The sequence below is a fragment of the Lampris incognitus genome, chromosome 6, assembly GCF_029633865.1.
Source record: "Lampris incognitus isolate fLamInc1 chromosome 6, fLamInc1.hap2, whole genome shotgun sequence".
In the NCBI taxonomy this organism is placed as follows: domain Eukaryota; kingdom Metazoa; phylum Chordata; class Actinopteri; order Lampriformes; family Lampridae; genus Lampris; species Lampris incognitus.
In genome coordinates, this window is record NC_079216.1 from 15,747,904 (window position 1) to 15,766,118 (window position 18,215).

At 48.6% G+C, this 18,215-nt stretch overlaps 1 protein-coding gene across 1 annotated transcript in view; it reads right to left on the reverse strand.

Moving 5' to 3' along the window:
• Positions 1 to 18,215, reverse strand: part of LOC130114462 (voltage-dependent calcium channel subunit alpha-2/delta-4-like) — a 113,865-nt gene that overhangs the window by 25,227 nt on the left and 70,423 nt on the right. The window contains exons 28-30 of the mRNA XM_056282343.1: positions 5,136 to 5,197; positions 3,749 to 3,763; positions 3,539 to 3,583 (exon numbers count right to left, since the gene is read on the reverse strand). Of these exons, the coding sequence (XP_056138318.1) occupies positions 3,539 to 3,583; positions 3,749 to 3,763; positions 5,136 to 5,197 (122 nt within the window). The remainder of the gene's footprint in view (positions 1 to 3,538; positions 3,584 to 3,748; positions 3,764 to 5,135; positions 5,198 to 18,215) is intronic.

Consider the following 18,215-nt stretch of genomic DNA (forward strand, 5'->3'; position numbering starts at 1 on the left):
CTGTCTGCAAACTTCTGTCCAAGCCTCGACAAGAGGTCACAAAACTTGGAAACATTTAAAACGCTGGCTGCACCTGTGTGACTTTCCAACATCTTTGAGACACAGGGGAAGTGCTGAAACCTTTTGTTTTTCGCCTGCTGAATGTACAATGACAGTTTTGCACTGAACGCACTGACAGCACTGATCATATCAGATATGTTTTTATCTTTGCCTTGTAACTGTACACTCACCGGCCACTTTATTAGGCACACCTGTCCAACTGCTCGTTAACGCAAATTTCTAATCAGCCAATCACATGGCAGCAACTCAATGCATTTAGGCATGTAGACATGGTCAAGACGATCTGCTGCAGTTCAAACCGAGCATCAGAATGGGGAAGAAAGGTGATTTAAGTGACTTTGAATGTGGTATGGTTGTTGGTGCCAGACGGGCTGGTCTGAGTATTTCAGAAACTGCTGATCTACTGGGATTTTCACGCACAACCATCTCTAGGGTTTACAGAGAATGGTCGGAAAAAGAGAAAATATCCAGTGAGCGGCAGTTCTGTGGGCGAAAAAGCCTTGTTGATGCCAGAGGTCAGAGGAGAATGGCCAGACTGGTTCGAGCTGATAGAAAGGCAACAGTAACTCAAATAACCACTCATTACAACCGAGGTATGCAGAAGAGCATCTCTGAACGCACAACACATCGAACCTTGAGGCAGATGGGCTACAGCAGCAGAAGACCACACCCGGTGCCACTCCTGTCTGCTAAGAACAGGAAACTGAGGCTACAATTCGCACAGGCTCACCAACATTGGACAAAAGAAGATTGGAAAAACGTTGCCTGGTCTGATGAGTCTCGATTTCTGCTGCGACATTCGGATGGTAGGGTCAGAATTTGGCGTCAACAACATGAAAGCACGGATCCATCCTGCCTTGTATCAACGGTTCAGGCCGGTGGTGGTGGTGTAATGGTGTGGGGGATATTTTCTTGGCACACTTTGGGCCCCTTAGTACCAATTGAGCATCGTGTCAACGCCACAGCCTACCTGAGTATTGTTGCTGACCATGTCCATCCCTTTATGACCACAGTGTTCCCATCTTCTGATGGCTACTTCCAGCAGGATAACGTGCCATGTCATAAAGCTCGAATCATCTCAGACTGGTTTCTTGAACATGACAATGAGTTCACTGTACTCAAATGGCCTCCACAGTCACCAGATCTCAATCCAATAGAGCACCTTTGGGATGTGGTGGACCGGGAGATTCGCATCATGGATGTGCAGCCGACAAATCTGCAGCAACTGCGTGATGCTATCATGTCAATATGGACCAAACTCTCTGAGGAATGTTTCCAGTACCTTGTTGAATCTATGCCACGAAGGATTAAGGCAGTTCTGAAGGCAAAACGGGGTCCAACCCAATACTAGCAAGGTGTACCTAATAAAGTGGCCAGTGAGTGTAGGTTCAGGTCATTCATTTTCTCAGTTACATCTGCCAGGAAAGCAAGATCAAGTAGCCACTCTGCATCAGATAATAGGGTGGTATCCTCCTCCCTCATTTCCATAAATGCCTTGATTTCACCCAGCAAGGAAAGGGAGCGCTGTAGTATCTTACCCTGACTTAGCCATCTGACTTCAGTGTGGAGGAGGAGATCCCCATACTCCGCAGAGCATTCCTCCAGCAACAGCTTGAAGCTGCGGTGTTGTTTAGCCTTTTCTCAAATAGAGTTGATGATCTTAACAGGCGCCATCACACGGTCACATTCCATAACTTTTGCGCATATAGCCTGTTGGTAAATGATGCAGTGATAGTTCAGAAACTTTGGAAAGTCCGGGTCCGCTTTGCAGTGCGCAATAAATCCCGAGTGACAACCTGTCATAGCAGGGGCTCCATCAGTTGTTACAGACATCAGTTTTTCAATAGGGATCTTTTGTTCTACAAAGTAGTCCTTCACTGCATGGTAAACATCAACTCCCTTGGTTGTGGTTTTCAGTGGAAGTAAGGTCAAAAACTCTTCTTTGGTGGAAAAGTCATCAAACACCATCCGAATGAAAACAGCTAGCTGGGCTGCATCACTGGAGTCGACAGACTCATCACACTGAATTGAAAACCATTTGCACCTGGTCGTGTCTGAGTCCAGCTGTTTTACCGCATCCAGACAGCGCAGACACTCTCCTTGCCACAGTATTAGCACCAAGTTGTACATCGGCAATAGCAGACAACATTTCTGTCTTACTTTGGTGGTCCCTGAATAATGTTTCAGCCACCACAGTCATGGCCTCCTTTACAATCCCGCCATCGGTGAAGGGCTTTTTGTGCTTGGTTAAGACGTGCGCCACTTTAAACGAAGCCTCTGTTGCTGCTCTGGCCTTCTTCGTTGGTCTTGTGAACAGAGACTGTTGTCTTTGAAGCGTAGTTTTCAGCTCCTTTATCTTCTCTTTTCGTACACTGCTACCTGAAGGGAAGGCCCGTGAAAACTTGCTGTGGACTTCGGTGAAATGGCGGCCCATGTTACATCTTTTACCGACTGACACGCTAGCTCCGTAGATCAGACACACACACTTGTCGTTTGCATTCGTGAAACAAAACTCTGTTCCCCACTCTCCGTGAAAATAGTATGTTTTTAGCCTCTTATTGGTATGGGCAGCTGCCGCGGTCATGGTTGCCGTCCGTCTCACATCACCACTGACTCATCAAGCTTGACAGCAGCGCAACTATTTGATTGACAACTAATTGGCAAATAATAATTTTGTGTAATGAGGGGGTGGGACACCTGTGAATTTGATTGGATATAAATGTAAGCAGGTTTTCTAAGTGACCAAACAAATTTGACTCATCAAGTTTTAAAATTTATAGTCCGCGGTGGTGTAGCGGTCTAAGCGTCGGCTTTGTGTCAATGCAGTTGCCCGCTGGGGACTGGGGTTCGCGCCTCGGTCCCGTCAGATCCGACTATGGCCGGACTCGATGAAGCAGCAATAATTGGCAGCACTGTCTTCGGGAGGGGGGCGGAGTTGGCTTGTATTCATCATATGACTGCGTCTCTGTGTGTGTCGGAAAAAGCAGTGGTTCGGACTGGAGTCGCCTTGTCACGGAAGTGGCGAGGCGATTTCTTCGAGACTGCCGGCCGGAGAGATGCAGTTGGCGAACACATGCAGTACGAGGGTGGGTGTTTGAACTAAAATAGGGAGCGATTGGCCACTAGATTGGGAGAAAAAGGGGAAAATCAGAAATAAAAAAATAAAAAAATAAAAGTTTTCAAATTTATGAAAGATTCATTAACCCTTTGGCGAGCTACTTGAAAAGGGGCCGCGAGCTACCGCGAGCGACGTGTTGGAGACCCTTGCACTACAGAATCAGAGCTGTGTGTACGAGCTGCCCACATGTCGCTGGATAGAAACCGACAGCAAAAATAAAGGTTAACAGGATGTTTTGGCCCAGCAGGCCACGGTATTTCAACCCAGCTCTCTGCGGTGAAGAACGGAGCTGTGGGGATACATCATCATTTAATGGTGAAGGCAGACCCACCCCACAGGTTAGAAAGCTTTGGTACTTACAATGCTCTCACAGCTCAGAGGACACACACCTTCAATGTTAGAGCACTGCGGAGAGCAGACACACACACACACACAAACACACACACAGAAAGGAGGAGGGGGCAGGGAAAGACAGTGAAAGAAGAGACAGATAATAGAGAATATTAAAACATATACGTATGTTCGCTGATTTCATTGGTGGGCTTTAACTGATGAAACATATTTACTTACGTCTGTGTCATTGGGCTGGGAGCATGAGAGTGCAAAAAAAGAAAAAAATGTTAAGTGATTAAAAGAGAGAGAGGGAGAGAAAGATGAATAGGATGATTATTATTATGATAGCATCCTGAATTAACAACAACAAACAACAGTTATCTATTAATCTATCTGTTCCTCTGTTGCTACTTCTCTCTCTCTCCTATCCTATCTGGCTCCTCTCTCTCTCTCTCTCTCTCTCTCTCTCTCTCTCTCTCTCTCTCTCTCTCTCTCTCTCTCTCTCTCTCTCTCTCTCTCTCTCTCTCTCTCTCAAAATTTCCCTCCCTAGCTATCTCTGTCCCTCTCTCTTTTTCTCTCAGCATTTTCCTCTCTACCTGTCTCTCTCCCCTCCCTCTCTCTCACCATTTCCCTCTACCTGTCTCTCTCTCCTCTTCAACTCTCTCTGTCTCCCTCTCTCTCTCAGCATTTCCCTCTCTACCTGTCTCTCTCCCCTCCCTCTCTCTCTCACCATTTCCCTCTACCTGTCTCTCTCTCCCCTCCCACTCTCTCTGTCTCCCTCTCTCTCTCAGCATTTCCCTCTCTACCTGTCTCTCTCCCCTCCCTCTCTCTCTCACCATTTCCCTCTACCTGTCTCTCTCTCCCCTCCCACTCTCTGTCTCCCTCTCTCTCTCACCATTTCCCTCTCTAGCTGTCTCTCTCTCTCGATCTCTCCCTCTCTCTCTCTTGCTCTCCCTCTCTCTTTCACTCACCATTTCCCTCTAGCTGTCTCTCTCTCCCTTTCTTTCACCTCACCATTTCCCTGTTGCTGTCTCTCTTTGCATTTCCTTCTCTCTCTTCCTCGCTCGCTCTCTTTCTCTCACCATTCCCCTCTCTAGCTGTCTCTCTCTACCTCTTTCTCTTAAGTTTATTGCTCTCTTCTTTAGCTGCCACTTTGATCCCTCTTGAGTCATCCAGGCATGCAAGTGACTTATGGCTTCATTCTATCTATCAATCTATCGATCGATCTATCGATCTATCTATAGAATGGTTACGCTGACAATTTTTTTTGAATAAAATAAAGTTGATGACTAATATTGTCTTAGACCTTGATGTAGTTGCCACAGTAACCAGCTGCCATTGATAAGTTGTATCACGAAGCTCCATCGACATGTCAGTAGATGTATTTCCTTCTGTGTACTACTGGACCAGTACTGTGCTTTACCAGTACCTCTAGCAATTTGTCCAGTATGGTCATTTACAACTGTAGTACTGTACAAGTACATTATATTATGAAACCAAGTCTGTCTACACAGTCTGCAGGGTGAAGGGGAGGCTGGAGTTTCAGTGTGTGTGTGTTTGTGTGTGTATTTGTGTGTGCGCATGCGTGGCACATATGCAACTGCGTGTGTGTTCCTCAAGTCACCTGCTTGGTAATGTCCCAGAACCTCTTTTCCAGCAAATCCAAGGACATCTGCACCCCGATGGCTAAGAATAGACCACACACACACACACACACACACACACACACACACACACACACACACACACACACACACACACACACACACACACACACACATACAGAGTTCAGACAAACACAGGAGTAGATGAACTGTGCTAAGCCTTCATTCTTAAGTTAATTCCACTTCCAGGGGTATTGTGGGAAGGGAAGGGGCCAGGACAGTCCATCGCTGCCCTGCTGGGGCCCGCGGTAGCCCCACAGCAGTGGCCATGCTCATAAATGGGCATGTAAACAATAATGAACCTTTGGTCCAGGTGGCTGCGGGACACGTATCTCTGCTGCTATACAGCAAAACCAGACAGGACTACCTGAGATGACCTCATGACTGCATCACAGCCCTGCCCGCAAACACACACACACACACATGCACACTCACACACCCTGCACTGAGCAGACTGTCTGCCTCGTTCTGTGAGGCAGGCCTTAATTAAATCTGATCAGATCGGATCAAACTTTAATGATTCCTTTGGGGGAACTTGGGCACAGAAGCAGCTCTTCCACGAGAACCAGATAAAACAGACAGATAGCTGGATAATCAGTAAACAACCTACTGAAGGTGATAATACAACAAAATTGCAGAGCAAACAGAAAAAAAAATGCAAATAAACAGTAAGTGGGTGAATGAAATCAGACACACAGATGTTAACGGAGATGTTCTGGTTCAGGCGGGCATGCTGGTCGATCTCGCTCCCCCCAAAACTGAAGGTTAAGGTCAACCAAAACGACATAATGACATGCACCAGATTAAATCTTCCGATAAAGACAGATGCTCAGACTGTATTTACTTCTCAATATCCGCCAACGCAGCAAGGTGACGGATGAGGGTGGAGGTGATGCTGCACAGCGACGGCTGAGGATGGATGCCTGCAACACCGGTGTCCTCTTCCTCAGCCAGAAGCTACACAAAAACCTGACATCCACCTCTCCTTCATCTTCCTTCTCTTCCAACACCTCATCTTGCTCATCTTTATTCCCAAAAAAACACCTTTTCCTTCATTTCTCTCCTTCTTTTACATTTTTTATCATGTGTCATTCTATAATAATCATAATAATAATCACAATAATATCCATCCATCCATCCATCCACCCATCCATTATCTGAACCACTTATCTTGCGCTCAGGGTCGCAGGGATGCTGCAGCCTATCCCAGGGGTCATTGGGCGGCAGGCGGGGTGACACCCTGGACAGGATGCCAGGTTATCACATAGGGCCCACACACACACGCACACCCACACACACACACACACACACACACACACACACACACACACACACACACGCACACACACACACACACACACACACACACACACACACACACACACACACACACACACACACACACACACACACACACACACACACACATACCTAGGGACAATTTAGTACGGCCGATTCACCTGACCTACATGTCTTTGGACTGTGGGAGGAAACTGGAGCCCCCGGAGGAAACCCACACAGACACGGGGAGAACATGCAAACTCCACACAGAGGACGACCCCAGACAACCCCCAAGGTTGGACTACCCTGGGGCACGAACACAGGACCTTTTGTTGTGAGGCGACCACGCTAACCACTTCGCCACTGTGCTGCCCATTATAATATTTGATGATTTAATATTTGATGATAGACGATTATTATTATAATAATAATCATCATCATTACATTTATATAGCGCTTTCCCTCTCTTTTCCTGCCATTGTTATCTGTGGTCATTTCTCTCTCTCTCTCTCTTTCTCGCCTCACTATCCTCCTTAAGTCACATAATGTGGAGTAATAGGAATATACGTCAGCTGTTGTCTGTGTGCTGTGACCATGGCCATTAAACTATTAGTTGCTTGTAATGTAGCTTATCGAGGAGCCACAGCCTGCATGACTGCTGCTCTCACTCTAAGTCTCTCTTGGTACTCTACTAGATGACGAGCATGTTACATGTACACACACACACATGTGCAAAGTAGTCTATAGGGTGTCATTCTATATTTCCGAATCCAGTCTCATAATATCCAGGAATGTTTTGTCGCATCAGTAATGAAAACCTTTCGTCACCACGGCGGTTTTACTGCTGTCTGGAGGACAAAGTCTCTCTCTCTCTCTCTCTCTCTCTCTCTCTCTCTCTCTCTCTCTCTCTCTCTCTCTCTCTCACACACACGCTCTCACACACACACACACAGATGACCACGTTTGTAAGGAAACAGATGATGCAGGAGGATTTTAGTTTCTTGTGGGTTCACAATTGACAAAAATGTGTGTGTTGAGAACGAGTTTATGACGTGTAACCGATGTCCCCGTAGGTTCGGTCCTGATGCTGCTCCTTTGCCTCAGATTAAACAGGCAAATTCTTTTATCTTTGCTCTTAAACTTGTACCTGATTGTGTAGTTTTGTGTAGCAGTTTGGCTTTTGTGAGTGATTTATTGTTTGTTTTTGTTTTTTTTGCGACACTGCTTTCGTTTTTCTTCTCTCTGAGAATGATGCTGCTTTCTTGGCTAAGCCATTGAAAAATATATTTTTCATGTCTTGGGCTTTTCCTGCTTAAAAAAAACCTTAATTCTCTATTTAAGGTTATAATACCTTGGAACTGACCTTATTTTAATATGTACAGCCATAATTTCTGACAAGAAGGAATAAAAATGGGCAAATTGGACATCCTTGTCTTATCACATGATAATATCTACTACTACTATTACTACTACTTTCGGCTGCTCCCGTTAGGGGTCGCCACAGTGGATCATCCGTTTCCATTTCTTCTTGTCTTCTGCATTGTCCTCTGTCACACCAGCCACCTGCATGTCTTCCCTCACCACATCCATAAACCTCCTCTTTGGCCTTCCTCTTTTCCTCTTTCCTTGCAGCTCCATATTCAGTATCCTTCTCCCAATATACCCAGCATCTCTCCTCCAAACATGTCCAAGCCATCTCATTCTTGCCTCTCTTGCTTTGTCTCCAAACCGTCCAACTTGAGCGGTCCCTCTAGTATAATCGGACCTAATCCTGTCCTTCCTCGTTACTCCCAGTGAAAATATAATACTAATATATTATTATTATATTAAATAATAATAATATTATATCCCAATAATAACAATAATAATAATAATATATTATCACATGATAATATATAATATATTATACTGGAAACCATGGTGGCACAGTGGTTAGCGCGGTCGCGAAGGTCCTGGGTTTGAACCCAGGTGTAGTCCAACCTTGGGGGTCGTCCTCGGCGCGGAGTTTGCATGTTCTCCCCGTGTTTGCGTGGGTTTCCTCCGGGTGCTCCGGTTTCCTCCCACAGTCCAAAGACATGCAGGTCAGGTGAACCAGCCATGCTAAATTGTCCCTAGGTGTGAATGTGTGTGTGTCGGCCCTGTGATGGTCTTCATAGGCTGTCTAAATAATTTCCTGACTTTGGGTTGATTTGTTCTTTTTTTTTTTTTGGATTTCCCCCCCCTTTTCTCCCCAATTTTATCCAGCCAATCACCCCACTCTTCCAAGCCGCTCCAGTCACTGCTCCACCCCCTCTGCCGATCCGGAAAAGGCTGCAGACTACCACATGTCTCCTTTGATACATGTGGAGTCGCCAGCTGCTTCTTTTTACCTGACAGTGAGGAGTTTTGCCAGGGGGATGTAGTGCGTGGGAAAATCACGCTATTCCCCCCTGTTCCATCTCCCCCCTGAACAGGCACCCCAACCGACCAGAGGAGGTGCTAGTTCAGCGACTAGGACACATACCCACATCTGGCTTCCCACCCGCAGATACGGCCAGTTGTGTCCACAAAGACATCCGACCAAGCTGGAGACAACACGAGGATTTTGAACCGACGATCCCCATGCTGGCAGGTAATAGAATAGACCGCTACGCCACTCGGACGCCTGTTGATTTGTCCTTTAACTGTCCTCGGGCCGATATCCACCCTGCTGGGCTCCGATGTGTCCCTCATAGTAACACAGTGAGATCTGGGACCAGGTAGGCAGTCACAGACCGGGATGCCCACACCACACAGCAAAGAGTATTTCATATGTGCCAGCAGGAGAGCGCACAATGCAGTCTAAGAGAATGCTTCAAAATCAAGATCGTAAAATATCATCACCAAACTTCCATAACGTTCCCCATTACTACACTCCCCCAATAGGCTCCATCTCATAACACCGTAATGCATTGTTTGTGTAAGACAGACAAACAGATGGAGAAAGAGAGAGTGACAGCTCTCATGAGAGAGGGGAAAGAGAGAGAGAGAGAGAGAGAGAGAGAGAGAGAGAGAGAGAGAGAGAGAGAGAGCAAAAACTTCACAACAAATAGGCTCGTGTACTATAGTTTGCACCTTTTAAATATGTAGATTCCACTTAACTCGCAACATAAGACTGTGATCCTGTAGGTCAGGCGTTGTTCTCCCGTCACGGTTTTCTTCAAGCGAAAGCCATGAAAATGGTTTTAGCTGTGATAGCAGTGACATGTGAGCCCACTTGAACTTGCTGCACATACGAAGGAGCTGGAGGGTGTGTTAGTGTCAATTCACGAACACACCGTGAACGTAGAGGTGCAGCACCGGCATAGTACAGTGGCATTTAAAGGCAGCGTAGCGATCTTCCTTTTTACGTAAATATTAATACCAACTAACCTTTAAGGTTCACGTGGCCTCGACTGCCCGGCCATGCCGTTTTGCCCTGACAAACATCAGGAAAACTAGACCCTACCTGTCTGAGCATGCAGCACAACTCCTGGTACAGGCTCCTGTTACATCACACACTGACTACTGCAACTTCTCACTGGCAGGTCTCCCTTCATGCACTTTCAAACCTCTGCAGATTTACCAGAACGCGGCAGCGCTTCTGGTCTTAAACCAACCCAAAACAACACATGTCATGCCGCTGTTCATATCCCTCCACTGGCTCCCTGTTGCTGCCCGCATCAAATTCAAAACTTTGATGCTTGCTTACAAAACAGCAACTAAAATGGCTCCCGCCTACCTGAACTCCCTCATTCAGGTCTACCTACACTCAGTCCCACTCACTACGCTCTGCCAATGAAAGGCGCCTGGCACTTCCGCCACAGCGGGGACCTGAGTCACTAGCCAGACTCTTCTCTTCTGTAGTTCCCTGGTGGTGGAACGAGTTACCAAACTCTGTTCAATCTGCTGAGTCCCTCTCCATCTTTAAGAAGAAGCTAAAAACCCAGCTCTTTCTCGAACACCTCCACACCTGATGGTATTAAAAAAAAAAGAATTGCTTCTACGTACCTCTGCCTTTGTGCACTGCCTGTTGACAACTACGTCCTATCGGACTTGAACCTAGTTTTTTTGACAGTTACTTGCGTTGTCGCCTCCTGACTAGATCCTTGCTTGTGTTGTGTTAACTCTCAGATGTACGTCGCTTTGGATAAAAGTGCTTGCTAAATGGGCGTCTGGGTAGTGTAGTGGTCTATTCCATTGCCAACCAACACAGGGATCTCCGGTTCGAATCCGTGTTACCTCTGGCTTGGTCGGGCGTCTCTACAGACACAATTGGCCGTGTCTGCTGGAAGGGAAGCCGGATGTGAGTATGTGTCCTGGTCGCTGCACTAGCACCTCCTCTGGTCGGTCAGGGAGCCTGCTCAAGAGGGAGGGGGAACTGGGGGGAACCTCCCACATGCTACATCCCCCTGGTGAAACTCCTCACTGTCAGTTGAAAAGAAGCGGCTGGCGACTCCACATGTATCGGAGGAGATACGTGGTAGTGTGCAGCCCTCCCCGGATCAGCAGAGGGGGTGGAGCAGTGACCGGGACAGCTCGGAAGAGTGGGGTAATTGGCTGGATACAATATGGGAGAAAAAGGGGGAAAAAAATCCCCCCAAAAAAAGTGCCTGCTAAATCCATCCATCCATTATCCGAACCGCTTATCCTGCTTTCAGGGTCGCGGGGAGGCGGGAGCCTATCCCAGCAGTAATTGGGCAGCAGGCGGGGAGAGACCCTGGACAGGCCGCCAGGCCATCACAGGGCCGTGCCTGCTAAATGAAATTGTAAATTGTATTAAGCTATGTGGGAACTGACTTCACATGCACGAACACACATCATGCAAAGGCTGAGCGGGGCTGTGCCTGCTCTGTGCCTCCCACGGGCGAGGCTAGCCTACAACACAAGGCTGGCTGGCTACTGCAGCCTCTGCCTGGCCAGAGGATACTGATGTTGAGTCGTTTTTATTAGGCTATGAAAAGCACCAAATGCTGAAACATTCAAACCTATAGTAAGGTATCTAAAATCAAAAAATACTTTCCTTTTTGCTAATAGCATCGGACAGGTAGCGCCTACCCTGCTGCCTACCCTGCCTACCCTGCCTGCCCTGCCTGCCCTGACGGCACATCTCCGCTCCCTTGTTATTGGCAGGGTGGCCCGTGAGACAGCAGGTGTGATCCAAGGGCAGCGTCCCTCTCCTCCCTCACAACGCGATTCTTATCGCCAGCAGGATGTCAGCACACCTCTTTCTGCTGCAGTCTGCACTCTTAATAAAAACACACACCCCTGTCTTCTTCTTTGCAGAACATCGCGCCACAATCAAGATTATACTTCTGTCTTTGCGACCCCTCATTGACTACATTGATTCCCTCGCCCAACATGTCTAATCTTAACCCTTACCCAAAAACATGGAGCGCTCCTAATGCTAACCTTAACCCTCAAGTCCTAACCCTAAAATAGACCCTTAAAGAAGTGAGGACTGCCCAAAATGCCCTCGCTTTGCAAAAATGTCATTAATCTCACGGTTAAAAAAACTCAAATTTGTCCTCACAAAGATGGAAGTACAAGAACACACACACTCCAGTGACCTTGAGTGTATTAATTTAGGGCAGCACCAAGTCCATTCCAGTGTCAGCCTCATTCTGCGAGACACTGAGCGATGGCAGCAGACTCTCCCCCCTTTTCCCTTTCTATCTCTCATTCTCTCTCCATCTCTCATTCTCTCTGTCTGTCTCGCTCTCGCATCTCTCTCTCGCATCTCTCTCTCGCTCCCTCGCTCTTGCTCTCTCTCTCTCTCTCTTTCATTCAGTAAGCGCTTAGACCACAGCTGCACCAAACTAAGATGTTACTATTTCTGTCAAACTGAGCTTAATGCATATTGCACACAAACACGGGGACAGACGTACTCTCTGAACACACCCACGCTCACAAACACATCCACCCTACTCTAACACACCCACGCACACCCGTACCAACACACACACACACACACACAAGCACACAGCATTAGCAGAGCTCCACGGCATGTGGCATCTCACAGTGAATACATTGAGCTCACTTGTTCTCTCTCTCGCTCTCTCTCTCTTGCTCTCGCTCTCCCTCTCTCTCTCTCTCTCTCTCCGCCTGGCATTGCTGCCGCTGGTGGATTGCAGTGAATGGACTAGCCTAACAGGGCAGACGTGAAGACAGAGCTGGGACGGGGAAGCCGTTCCAGGCAGGTACAGTGGACGGAGGGAAGGATGACATTCAGGCTGGAGAGAGAGATCACTCCACCCGGGCTCCCGCCTGCAACGCAGCCCCCCGCGCTCAGCGCACCCGAGAGCTGAGAGTTAGTTTCAAAAAGGCGTCTCTGCTGCCCCGACCGACACCCTCTGCCCCGTTGATGAGCGAGGCAGGGGAGACAGACGCAGACTTATTCTCTACAAGTGTCGCCTCCCACTGTTCAGAGACCGGAGCGTGGCGGCAGATGGTGAGTGCTGTGGACTGCGGCCGCAGTGTGTGTACGTGTGTGCGAGGGAGAGAAAGAGCAAGAGAAGCCGGAGTAATATGCGAGTGTGCATGAGATGAAAGCCAGCGTAGGGGTGAGAGTTCATGCATCCGTTTGTGTACATGCTTTGTCGTGCATGCCACCTGTGCACTTGTTCGTTGTAGTTGTGTTTCTGTGTGTGAGAGAGAGAGAAAGAGAGAGAGAGAGAGAGAGAGAGAGAGAGAGAGAGAGAGAGAGAGAGAGAGAGAGAGAGAGAGAGAGAGAGAGAGAGAGAGAGAGTCTGCCGACTCCTCAGATGGTTTTGCATGCAGGCGTTCCAGTACTCTGTGTGGTTCTCCCGCACTACAGTATTTCTGGTACTGTATTTTGCAGCCACTCCTGCTGGCTCGGTAGTCTTAATCGGTGCCTCGCTCGCAGCCAGCCTCCCCCGCTTCGCAGGGGCCCGGTGAATCCAGAGTGTTGGGGAGGAAAGCACAGCCACGGGGGAGAAGCTGTCGCCGGCCATTAAGCAGCGGGATGGAGCAGTCGGCTGGAGAACAGTAGGGAAGCACTGCAGACGAAACGGGGAACTTTATCTTTCAACAACAAAAGAGAGAGAGAGAGACCGCTGGGGGGGAGTGGGGGGGGAGGGGGAGAGTAGAAAATGCCGAGGCTTTTAATGAAGAGCTGCTGGAGCAGTTCTGGGGAGAAAGTTTAGGAAATGGTTTAACAAGAGAACGGCAGCTCCGCCTGGTCATCACCGCATCGAAACCCTCCAAAACACAGCAACGTCTTCAATAACTCTTTACCACCCCCCCCCCCCTCTCTCGCTCTCTCTCTCTCGCTCTCTCTCTCATACATCTGTGCGCACTAACGCTGCAAGGTTTAGGGGTTCCACTCCTTGTGCAGCTTAATGAGGAGAGCAAGAAACAAGCGCTGTCGGGGTTACGGTCCCGCCCGCCTCCCCCACGCCTGTAAGGGCACTGTAGACGTGGTACTCTCGGGAGCTTCGGATAACTGAAACGAGAATAATATGTAAAATTACAAACGGTGGCCTAATTGAAAGAGCGGAGGGGTTCGTTAGCCACAGCGGCAGTAGGTTTGCAGGGACCGGTTGTCCTGGTACCATCTGGATTCATAGACGGGCATCTGTCCCACCACAGAGGGATTGAAACCAAAGTCTTGCAGCACAGTTGTGAACCACTGCCTGTGTGTGTGTGTGTGTGTGTGTGTGTGTGGAGGGGGGAGACTCAGCCTAATCTCTCTGATGGTGCATTTCACAAGCTCTCAGCAGTGTTTCCTCTGCTGCGCGGCGATAGTCCCAAAAAAGGACCATCATGTTCTACATGATGGATTGTGTTCAGCGACAAAACTTGTGAGAATAAAGTCTGACTCCTACGACTGTGTTTGGGTTGAATTCTGGATGGACGTGAGCTGGAGGCTAGAGAGAGAGCAGCGGTGAGTAAGCTAATTTGGCATCATCTTTTTACCGGGTTTCATTTTCATTTGTTTTTTTTAGCTACTTCCTGTCCAGTTTCTTTCCTGTCTTTACCTCCTTTTTTTACAATTTACTTTGTACACGCTCTTCCGAGACACCTTGTGGTTGGTCTTCCCTACACCTCTGAAGGCACAATGATGTAAGAACTGCCTCCTACAGATGTACGCTGCCTGGATAACAACATTCACTAGGCCAGTGTTTCCCAACCCAGTCCTCAAGGACCCCCTATCCTGCAAGTTTTCTTTGCAACCCTGAATAGGTACCCGTTTGTAGTTATTCAACCAATCAGCAATGAATTATGTCAGATGCTGCACACCTTGCATAATTAAGTGCTGTGAGATGATTGGTTGAGTAAGTACAAGCAGGGCTACCTATGCAGGGTTACAATGAAAATCTGCAGGATAGGGGGTCCTTGAGGACTGGGTTGGGGAAACACTGCACTAGGCGGCTTAATGTCAGTGATGGTTTCAGAATTGATTTTTAAAAAATGTTATTAGAACGTTATTTTGCAAATAGTTTACCTAAGATCCAACACACCGGCGTATTTATTATTTCACAGAGATTTGAAGAGGCGTGGTGGAGGCGGTGGGCAAAGTCTTTTACACAAATCAAAAAGGTTGATTCTACTTCTCCTGCATTCCCGACCATGAATTCAGAGACTGGCCTTTGTGAACCTGCAGAGAGCGCCTTTACAAATCACTACAGTCACGAAAGGGACACGCCACAAAGGGCAGAGACAGAAGAACAAGGACACACACACACACAGAGATGGCTGAGCGAGTGGCTAGGAGTGAGAGAGAGAGAGAGAGAGGGACAAGATAAGGAGGAGGGTAGCCAGGGGGCTCTTCAGTTAATAGCTGGATAAACAGAGGCTGACATACCTCCGCTAGTTTAGCTTTTCTCTTGGTCCTTAGCTAAGGGCTGTGCGCCCGCGCGCGCACACACACACACACACACCACACACACACACACACACACACACACACACACATGCAAGGGAGCATTTGAGAGTGTCCAGTACTGTGGCATGCATTAATCTGACCTCTAAAGCAAAAATAAAGAAAAGATTAAAAGCCGACAGCCGCTGCTCTCTCTGCAGGCTTCGCAGGGGTGTCTCCTCTTTGCGCTCAGAATGAAACACTATTTTCGGAAAAACGATGGCTGTAATTTAACTTCCATCTGCTGTTATGACAATAAACCAGTGTGGGAGGGTCAGAGTTTAACTCCCCCCGTCAAATCCACTGGACCCCGCTTGCACTGATGGAGGGCCTGGTTTATCCGCTTACACGCTGCTATAAGCTGCGCAGGACCTAATGTGAGTGACAGCTGTCAGTCAAACACTGAGCTGATTTACCGGCTTTACCGGGCACCTCTGGAGGAGGTAAGATTGTGCGTCTTGCTCGAGGACGCTCCCGACAGGTGTGACGATACAGAAATTCAGTCTGGGCTCTTGAGACGGAGGACGACCTTGCCGGACGTTAGGTCACCTGTCCACCCCAAAAACGTGAACACAGATACGCCCGGCATGTTATCAGGGCATCAGCAGCGGTGCGGCTTCATGCTAATATCCGAGAGGCCCGGCCCTGGTTAAGGGAGCAGACTGCAAATACAAGCATGCAGCCCAGCAAGCAGCCTGAAAAAGTGGGCCAGAATCAACCACGTCGCGAGCCCTTGTGTCTGACAGGCCGACTGTTGTCACAACCAGCTGTGAACACAACTGAACCGCTACAACAGATGAGACTGATGGCCCGGTGGATGAAAAATAGACTTGACCCAGTTCAGGGAGATGAGTGATGGGTCTGACAGTGCCTCCGCGTCAAGTTTTAGATTCACGATCTGTAATTTTATTTTCCATGGAAGAGAGCTTAGTTTACACCATCCGTCACTTCTCACCGGGCCGACCCCGCGCTCCTACCAAAACGAGGGAGGAGAATTGGCTCTTGAAAGATTAATGAAGTTTTTCGCTCGCATCCAACATTTCTGTGACCCGAGAATGGTCACGTGCAAGAGGGAGGTGGCTGGAAGTGAGAAATTACACGGTGAGAGCGTATTGGCCTGCCCCCCCCCCCCTTCCTCCCAACTGTATCCGGCCAATTACCCCACTCTCCCGCGCCGTCCCGGTCGCTGCTCCACCCCCTCTTCTGCCGATCCGGGGAGGGCTGCAGACTACCACATGCCTCCTGCGATACGCGTGGAGTCACCAGCCGCTTCTTTTCACCTGACAGTGAGGCGTTTCACCAGGGGGGGGCATAGCGCATGGGAGGATCACGCTATTCCCCCCAGTTCCCCCTCCCCCCGAACAGGCGCTAGTGCAGTAACCAGGACACATACCCACACCCGGCCAACTGTGTCTGAAGGGACACCCAACCAAGCTGGAGGTAACACGGGGATTCGAACTGGCGATCCCCGTGTTGGTAGGCAACAGAATAGACCGCTATGCCACCCGGATGCGCCAGGCCTGTTTTTTTTTTAAAATCTGAAACACTTTAAATGTATTACTTTTAAGTGGGACAGGATGACTTTCCAGAGTGGGCGGAGGGGAGCTCGCATGGCAGGAGGAGTCCTGAGTTAGACGGGGAGGAAGTGTGGAAATAACGTCCCGTTCTCTGATCGCCAAGCCAAATCCCCTCCTCCCATATCTGCCTCCGCACTGATTTTCTAACTGAAGTTTGGCCCTGAGGTTTGTCCCTACAAAAAAAAAAAGACCACAAATATTACATCCTACGTGTGTGGCCATTGTAGAGCCGTGGCGCTGCTGCGTGCTCCCACAATGCAGTGCTGCACAGCCGCAGCAGCACGACAAGCGTCTCTGTAAACAGGGAACAAAAGAGAGACCTTCAGCATTTCTGAGGCTCTTTGGAGCTGCGACAGACATGCATTACAAAGACTTCTCTTCTCTCTCTGTGTCTCTATCTCTCTCGGTCTCCTCGCTCTCTGTCTCTCTCTCACTGTCTCTCTCTCTCTGTCCCCATCTCTCTCTGTCTCTGTCTCCCTCTCTGTCTCTCTCTCTCTCTCTGTCTCTCTCTCTCTGTCTCTGTCTCCCTCTCTGTCTCTCTCTCTCTCACTGTCTCTCTCTCTCTGTCCCCATCTCTCTCTGTCTCTCTCTCTCTGTCTCTCACTCTCTGTCTCCCTCTCTGTCTGTCTCTCTCTCTGTCTGTCTCTCTCTCTCTGTCGCTCTCTCTCCCTCTCTGTCTCTCTGTCTGTCTGTCTGTCTGTCTGTCTCTCTCTCTCTGTCTCTCTCTCCCTCACTGTCTCTCTCTCTCTGTCTGTCTGTCTGTCTGTCTCTGTCTCTGTCTCTATCTCTCTGTCTGTCTGTCTGTCTGTCTGTCTCTCTCTCTGTCTCTGCCTGTCTGCTTCGGACTGCTCAGCAAGACTAAAACTCTCAGGAACAGCAAAAGAAGAAAACCTTGAGAATGAACTGAACCAAAAAAAAGAAAAGAGAAGAAAACCAAACAAACAAAGAACAACACGAGCTCGGGATGTTTGGTCGATTCTTACTGTAGCTCCTCTTTGTTGCACGGTGGACTGTCGTTACCCTAACGCGGTCTCCCTAAACACAAGGAGATCTCCGTCGTGCAGTGACACACAGACTTGTAGTGGCAGTAGAAACCAAATGGCGGTGATGTTGACGCTGTTTTAATCTGACCATATGGGATATTCTACTCCCCGTAATCTGCTCCATCACATCTTTTGATGGAAGCAGCAACCGCGGTCAGACACTCAGGCTTGTGACATGATGGACGTCAGTATGAATTCCAACACCACCTGGGCAGCATCGGGGCGTCGAGACTGAAGGAGTAACCAACTCAAAGCATC